The 6,356-nt window shown below is 46.0% G+C and overlaps 4 protein-coding genes across 4 annotated transcripts; 3 read left to right on the forward strand and 1 right to left on the reverse strand.

Annotated features, from left to right (window-relative positions):
* Positions 1 to 403: 403 nt before the first annotated feature.
* Positions 404 to 2,060, forward strand: FOMMEDRAFT_113793 (uncharacterized protein; the record flags this gene model as incomplete). The annotated part of the gene is made up of 5 exons (XM_007271011.1): positions 404 to 683; positions 890 to 1,155; positions 1,602 to 1,685; positions 1,786 to 1,914; positions 1,972 to 2,060. The coding sequence occupies 5 exons, from the start codon at positions 404 to 406 to the stop codon at positions 1,978 to 1,980; spliced, it is 768 nt and encodes a 255-aa protein (XP_007271073.1). The 3' UTR covers positions 1,981 to 2,060.
* Positions 2,061 to 2,249: 189 nt separating this feature from the next.
* FOMMEDRAFT_149034 (uncharacterized protein) lies at positions 2,250 to 3,756 on the forward strand. Its single transcript, XM_007271012.1, has 5 exons — positions 2,250 to 2,382; positions 2,483 to 2,713; positions 2,823 to 2,855; positions 2,917 to 3,036; positions 3,101 to 3,756. The coding sequence occupies exons 1-5, from the start codon at positions 2,363 to 2,365 to the stop codon at positions 3,318 to 3,320; spliced, it is 624 nt and encodes a 207-aa protein (XP_007271074.1). The 5' UTR covers positions 2,250 to 2,362; the 3' UTR covers positions 3,321 to 3,756.
* A 658-nt stretch (positions 3,757 to 4,414) lies between these two features.
* FOMMEDRAFT_96132 (uncharacterized protein) lies at positions 4,415 to 5,224 on the forward strand (the record flags this gene model as incomplete). The annotated part of the gene is made up of 4 exons (XM_007270934.1): positions 4,415 to 4,642; positions 4,691 to 4,744; positions 4,845 to 4,892; positions 4,955 to 5,224. The coding sequence occupies 4 exons, from the start codon at positions 4,415 to 4,417 to the stop codon at positions 5,222 to 5,224; spliced, it is 600 nt and encodes a 199-aa protein (XP_007270996.1).
* An 84-nt stretch (positions 5,225 to 5,308) lies between these two features.
* On the reverse strand, positions 5,309 to 6,094 carry FOMMEDRAFT_23472 (glutaredoxin-1). The gene is made up of 5 exons (XM_007270853.1): positions 5,963 to 6,094; positions 5,766 to 5,881; positions 5,609 to 5,694; positions 5,514 to 5,531; positions 5,309 to 5,457 (listed from the first exon to the last, which is right to left on the reverse strand). The coding sequence occupies exons 1-5, from the start codon at positions 6,002 to 6,004 to the stop codon at positions 5,393 to 5,395; spliced, it is 327 nt and encodes a 108-aa protein (XP_007270915.1). The 5' UTR covers positions 6,005 to 6,094; the 3' UTR covers positions 5,309 to 5,392.
* Between the last annotated feature and the right edge of the window lie 262 nt (positions 6,095 to 6,356).

A 6,356-nucleotide genomic window follows, 5' to 3' on the forward strand; every position in this document is an offset into this window, starting at 1 on the left:
GCGATTGGTATATGCTGCGAGAGATAAGGGCAGTACATATGAAGTGATAAAGCCACCGTAAATGTACCATTTCTGTTGGGATGTGAAAGGATGCATAGGCTTGCGTAAACGATGACCAAAAGTGCGCGAAGCATCGCACACAGAATGGAATATTGTGCTTCACAGCTTCTCAAGACCCAGTGTCGAGATTGCCAGCTTGTCACTTTACCAGATGGTTTGTCGTTCAGCCTTCGCCGCCTTGTATCATCTTAGACAGGATTTCGAAGTGAAAAGCAAAATCAAATGCTGTAGTTAATTCATATATTAGTTTGGAAAATCTATCTCACGTTCCAAGTTTGGACACTAACGTAATAAAGCACCAGTTATGTCCAAATTTCTGAGGTCTTTCTTCGTATCTCGTCCCATGTCAAGGTCTCTTTCTTCCTCTTCCTCCTCAGACGCTGGATCATCAAGTCATGCCTTAAGTAGTGCACCTAGCTCTCAGAATGTTCAATCCTCTGCTATTCACGGATCTCCTGCTGAAGAGGGAGAGTCGAACCCAGACTCGCGCGTCTTTGAGCGCTGGCGACGCGCCTTTGCAGAGTTGACAGGTATCGGGCTCACCTCAGGACAACGAGCGGATGTTATTGCAGAGCACCAGAGAAGAACGTGTGAGAAGTGGAAGAATGACCTTGTGAAGTATAGTCAGTAATTTCAATTTTTTAATGTGTGTTGTTACCTTCGGAACGCTCATGCTGTTCGCTTTCTTCGCCCTCGTGCCATGTCTCTTCGAACGCTGAACTGCGGCATCAACGGAAATTATCTCCGACTGCCTGCGTGGTGAACTGTTTTCCTTCTCGACAATTTTCTTTGTGCCCTATTTGCTATTCTTGTTAACGCCTTACGACAGGCCCTGCGGTGACCTTCATGCTTGAGCGCATCAGCAAGGAGACCGGTGCACGTATTTCGCCGTCAGAGCACATACTTTGTCTTCCCTGCGAGAAGACGCGCTCGGGTGGGTTCACGCCCGAGGTTGGTGCGGTTCTGCTTTGTCAAGGCAACTTCTGGAGCAAGAAGCACATGGAACACACATTAACTCATGAACTGGTGCACATGTACGATCACTGCAAGTTTGACGTCAACTGGAGCAATTTAAGGCATCATGCATGTAGTGAGGTGAGTGTAATTTCTTATGTTAATGTTAGAGACCTTTGTCTCCACCATCCTTTTCCCTTTGTTTTCCGTCATGCCATCACACTTGAGCTTTTGCACACATCGTCTGAGGATCGTTTGCGGGTTCGGGCTAGTCTTACTGTTGTACGACAAATGTCGATTAGACTTTGCGCCAACTCTATTTGACCTTAGTCAAGACCTAGTTAAGTTCACCGCCACACTCCAATTTGCTCTCGTGAACCAACCAAAGCAACTCATTTGCGGAGAATGTGGAGGATTATAGTTGACTATCGCGTCTCTGTGTCGCCACATGCTTGCAATATCAGGCCAAGCATTGGAGAAAGGTTCATCAGTGTTTTATTTGCTTTTACTTGCCCTTTTCGTTCACTATTGGACTGCCTTCGAATAATCGTTCATGAAGGTTCTTACTAACGGCGTTACCTGATTAGATCCGGGCGAATAGCCTCGGAGGGGACTGCAAGTGGACTCGTGAGGTGCGACGGTTGTTTTTCAACTTCTCCAAGCAGCATCAGGTCCGTCTCTTAGTTTCACTATGCCGCCACACATACAGGCTTGACATAGGCATTTGTTTGCATCATCCCCGGTTGTTGTTGCGCCGGTGACGTATGACAGGAATGTGTACGCCGACGTGCTGTGCTGTCCGTGCAGTCGAATCCCGCGTGTCCGAGCCGGGAGGAGGCAGAACGGGCTGTGAATGAAGTGTGGGAGAGTTGCTTCAATGATACACGGCCGTTCGATGAGGTATGTGTCTCCTAAGTGCATGTTGTGCACGTCTTTTTATTTAACAGTGTGCTGTAGATCTATTAGAGTCCGCGGGCATTCATGTAGTGCATCCACGTGTAAATTATTCGGTACAATGGAAGAGTGGATATATTTACATAGAAAGCAATTCAGCCCGTCCGGAAGTCGTGTATACGTGTGATATCCGAGGGTATTACCCCATTGGGCTGGACCGGGTCCAAATGAGTGACAAAGTTATGCCCGCTGATCACATTTACTGCCAAATTAGACTGCCTGTCACACGTCGCGAAATAAAGTGAACAGACGGACGTGTGATGCCGCTAGGTTCGCTTTCTTCCTCTTTCCACGTCCTTCCTCTCCCACCGACGTCGAGCCCTCCTTGCCCTCTCCTCATCTCCCCATAAAAGCCAGCACAGTGCACTTTACGAGTTCGTCTCTCTCGTTCACCATGTTCTTCTCTAAGATTGCGTAAGTATCTCTCATCCTTGGGCGTTAGATCAGCCCTACGCGTCGTCTCTGGTCTTACGTCGTTTTCATTTGGGTTTTTCACTTACGATGTCGTCTGCAGTGCTTCAATTGCGCTTGCCGCCCCTCTGGTCTCTGCTCTGACCATTACAACACCGACAAACTGGACGTCAACTGGTCCAGCGGTGATCACCTGGTCCGCTGTGAACGGCGACCCACAGACGTTCTCCATTGAGCTTATCAACAACGTCTTCAACCGACAGTTCGCTCTTGCGAACAACGTTGCCACTGGAGCGATGACCCTTAGTCTCACCTTGCCCAGTGTGCCCGAAGGGTGAGTTTCATAGTTTTGAAATCGGTCCATTCGGATCTGGCCTAGCCTTGACCAATTCGATGACCATTGCTTCCATCTTTGACGTGGCTGACACGCGGTATTTTGACAGCGATGGTTACAACCTGCAGTTTGTGAACATTGGGTAAGTACTGCATGGGGTTGTATTTATAATGTAATAGTTATTAATTTCTTTTTCCACGTAGTAACCTTACCGATGTGTTCGCCCAAACTGGAGATTTCGCAATTGGTGCTGCGGTATCTTCTTCGACGACCTCAACAAGTGCGTCTGCGTCTGGATCTGGTACGACCGTAGCAAATGCAACGTAAGTTCTCACAGTCGTAGCGTTCGTATTTTTAGCCTGACGAATTAATACGCTCCCTTCGTAGTGTGACACCTCAATCATCAAGTGGTTTCGGCACAACAGTTTCAAACACTGGTTCAGGTGCATCTGGGGCCACTGGATCCGTAACCGGCTCTGGAGCTGTTGGTTCTACAACGCCATTCAACAACGGCGCCGCTGCGCTTGGCCTGTCCCACAAGGATCTTGTCAGCTTCGCAGTCATGGCTGGAGCCGCTCTCGCGGGCGCACGCCTCGTCGGCTTCTAATTCCCACAGTAAAATTGGAGAGTTTGGAGAACAGCTTCTATCATTCGATTCTTCGGACTCACTTTTACGCGTTGCTTCCTTTCTGTTCGTTTCACACACCACTCTGTTCATTCATGATAGCATTCGTATTGGACTCATGACCGGACTACTGCATTCCACGCCTTTGGACGAACTTTTTTCTTTTCTTTTCTTTTTGTTAGTCTCAGACAATTTGTTAGGCGTCAGTACCGTGTTGCATGTCCTTGACCTTTTTCATTTGGTGTGTTTGTCTGTGTTTTTGCTGCTTTGGATGATCTCCGCCAGCTATCCGCTCTTTAATGCATTTCTCGTTTAATCCTGGGCATATGAAGCTTCGAACGGTGTGATGGAGTGTGTGTTTTGAACGAAACGTGTAAGCCATTTGGCGTTTTTGTTGATATCCTGATGATGTTCCAAGCATCTGGAAGAGAAGTGATTGCATCGTTTTGATTGTTATTTTAACGTCTGCTTACATTTCATCAACGTGCCGGTTCTGCAGAAACGTAAAATTGAGCTTTGCATACATGCCAAGGTCTTAGAACACTGAGCATCTGCCATTTAACAAACGTAACATTGTTTAATAATTTGATTTTCCTAGCATACAAGTGGCTCACAGTATTGTATTGTGAGTATTTGCTCTTCATTTGACATCTCCTTTGCTATATTCCTTGACAAATAGTACACGGAACTCAGTTTTCGTACTCTTCCAATCGAATCCCAAATTGTATCAAGACGAGTTACAATTTGCACAATTGTAATTTTGTTCTGCAACTTTTTACTTACTCTTATTGTCGTACTCTCTGAGTCTTCTCATTTGCTTCCGTTTGCCTACAGAAGAGTTTTCTTGATTCAATTAACATTTCATTTACATTAATAGACGTTGCGCAGCCGGGTCAAAGGGGATCATCGTGATCCGCTCTTTAATATTGACTGCAGTCTGTCAACGCTCTCAAAAGCAGTGCATACATTGCTATAAAGGCGTTCAACTCATGGAGGGTGTTCAGTACGCTTAACGTCAGCTCCCATCCTCTTCCCAGGCCCAGTGTATTAGCAATCTCCACATCATTTCAATCAACATGTCATCCGAGTCCTCACAAGACCTCCTCACATTAACACTCACACCAGACAACCCAGTAAACACAACACTCACCAACCAAATCTATTACACCTCCGAAACGCTCTACCCACGCGGACCCAAATCATCATACGCCATCACACACGTATGTGGTAAGCACGGTGAGACACTCGGTGCGCTTGAATGGCGGGACGTCCGGAGTGACTTGGTTGGACTTGGTGGAGAGGGTGTAGAGTTGGATGAAGAAGGTGATGCGGTTGGTCTTAAGAAAGGAAAGGAATTTCCTTTGAGTGCTTGGATGAATAGTAGTTTGATTCCGTTTAATTCGTGCGTTTTTCTGCCCCAATCCTTTTCCTTTCGAAACGCAAGCAACGAAAAGGACTTTCTGATAAATGAATTTATGCATGTCGGTTTCATTTGAAGATGACAAGATACGGAAGTATAAATGGAAAGGGTGTGGAACAGGGGAGAGCATGGAGGTCAGTTCAGTAAAATTTCCCTGGTCAATCAATCGCAGTATTACTCACTCTTACATGTGTAGTTATGGGTAGAGGATGCTCCCGACTCTCCGATTGCTCAGTTCCAGAAGTCTCGTCCTCGAGCTGATCCTTCTACACCTGCACGACTCCTCATAACCCCGCGTGCGCAAGAAATCATGGATACAGTCGTGATTAGCTTCCTGTTCCTAGAGAAGCGCCGACGAGCTACGGAGAACTCGACGCAGAATCGTGCGGACGTACTTGGCACTCCGGCTCTTAATCTTCCAGGAACTAGCAGGCTGCGGACTCAGGTTGTGAACAATGGAGTATAATCGTCTTCGAGACAGTTGCTTTAGTCAAAGATGCAGCCTTTATACTTGCTGTTCTGCGTCTGACTAGAGAAAATTCGTCCTTTGCATGTTACCTTCCAAGAAAGTTAAGATTCATCAAGACAAACTGCAATGTACAGGTATCTAGAACGGATAATTCTAGCAGGCGAATTACATCTTGTGAATGAGAGGTTCCAATTGCTTCTTGTCCTCAAGATCGATTAAGTCGCTCGATCCTAAAAATAGAAAGTTTAGGAACAAATTAGGCAGGATCTTTCCCTGAATAGCTTACCGCCAATGTGCTTGGTGTCTGTCCATGACAAAGCAAGGAAAGGGTACATATCCATTAAACATTTAATACGTTTTTAAATTTCAGAACAGACATACCAATAAAGATGTTGGGTACAGTCCCCTGGCCTGTCTTCTCCCTGAGGTAGTCCTGGATATCGCCGCCATCAGGGCGCTCGTCAAGCCTGATTTAAGGATGGACGAATCAAACGGCGTGAGTAAGCATAGTAGCATGAAGCAAGCAGTTGCCACTCACTCGATAACAAACGCTGGGACATCATTGTACTTGTCGGCAAGGAGCTGCTTCGCCCGTCTACAGTACGGGCAGTAGCTCTTGCTGAATACCGCGATGCGGTTGCTCTCGATCATGTTCTGCGTGCCATCACATTGTCAGAATGTGCCACTTCACATCTCACTTCACTAAATGGATTAAATTCGTATGAGAAGACTCACGTCGACGAGAGAAGTCAAGGCAGCACGTTGATCTTCAGACATTGTTGAGAAAGACGATGTTCGACCGAAGAGAAAGTTGCGGATGGAGGACAACATGCGAGGAGAGGCTAGAGGCCTTCTTATGGCGTTCATGCACTGTTCACTCCGACAATGGAAACACTCCTGCTCGTCGCGTCATTGTCGTCCGCGGTCACGGGGTCTATTACATGACTTAGTCAGCACATGGGGCATTTCACAATTCCTTACCTTAAAAAATAACTTACATAATGATAAACATTATTTGTAATTTAATTTACCATTTTTGGTTAATAGCAATTGTGAATAAAATTTAAAATTTTCTTTATACAAAAACTAGAAATTATTGTTAACATTTCTTCATTTGTGAAATTTTAAA

Source organism: Fomitiporia mediterranea (assembly GCF_000271605.1).
Source record: "Fomitiporia mediterranea MF3/22 unplaced genomic scaffold FOMMEscaffold_15, whole genome shotgun sequence".
Classification (NCBI taxonomy): domain Eukaryota; kingdom Fungi; phylum Basidiomycota; class Agaricomycetes; order Hymenochaetales; family Hymenochaetaceae; genus Fomitiporia; species Fomitiporia mediterranea.

Excerpts from the sequence above, each read along its gene's own strand:
- FOMMEDRAFT_149034 (XM_007271012.1), top strand. The coding sequence starts at position 2,363 with ATGTTCTTCTCTAAGATTGC. Across the intron at positions 2,383-2,482 it reads ATGTTCTTCTCTAAGATTGC|TGCTTCAATTGCGCTTGCCG; the intron begins GTAAGTATCTCT and ends TGTCGTCTGCAG. Across the intron at positions 2,714-2,822 it reads TTGCCCAGTGTGCCCGAAGG|CGATGGTTACAACCTGCAGT; the intron begins GTGAGTTTCATA and ends GTATTTTGACAG.
- FOMMEDRAFT_23472 (XM_007270853.1), bottom strand. The coding sequence starts at position 6,004 with ATGTCTGAAGATCAACGTGCTGCCTTGACTTCTCTCGTCGAC. Across the intron at positions 5,882-5,962 it reads CCTTGACTTCTCTCGTCGAC|AACATGATCGAGAGCAACCG; the intron begins GTGAGTCTTCTC and ends GATGGCACGCAG. Across the intron at positions 5,695-5,765 it reads GTCCCAGCGTTTGTTATCGA|GCTTGACGAGCGCCCTGATG; the intron begins GTGAGTGGCAAC and ends TCCTTAAATCAG.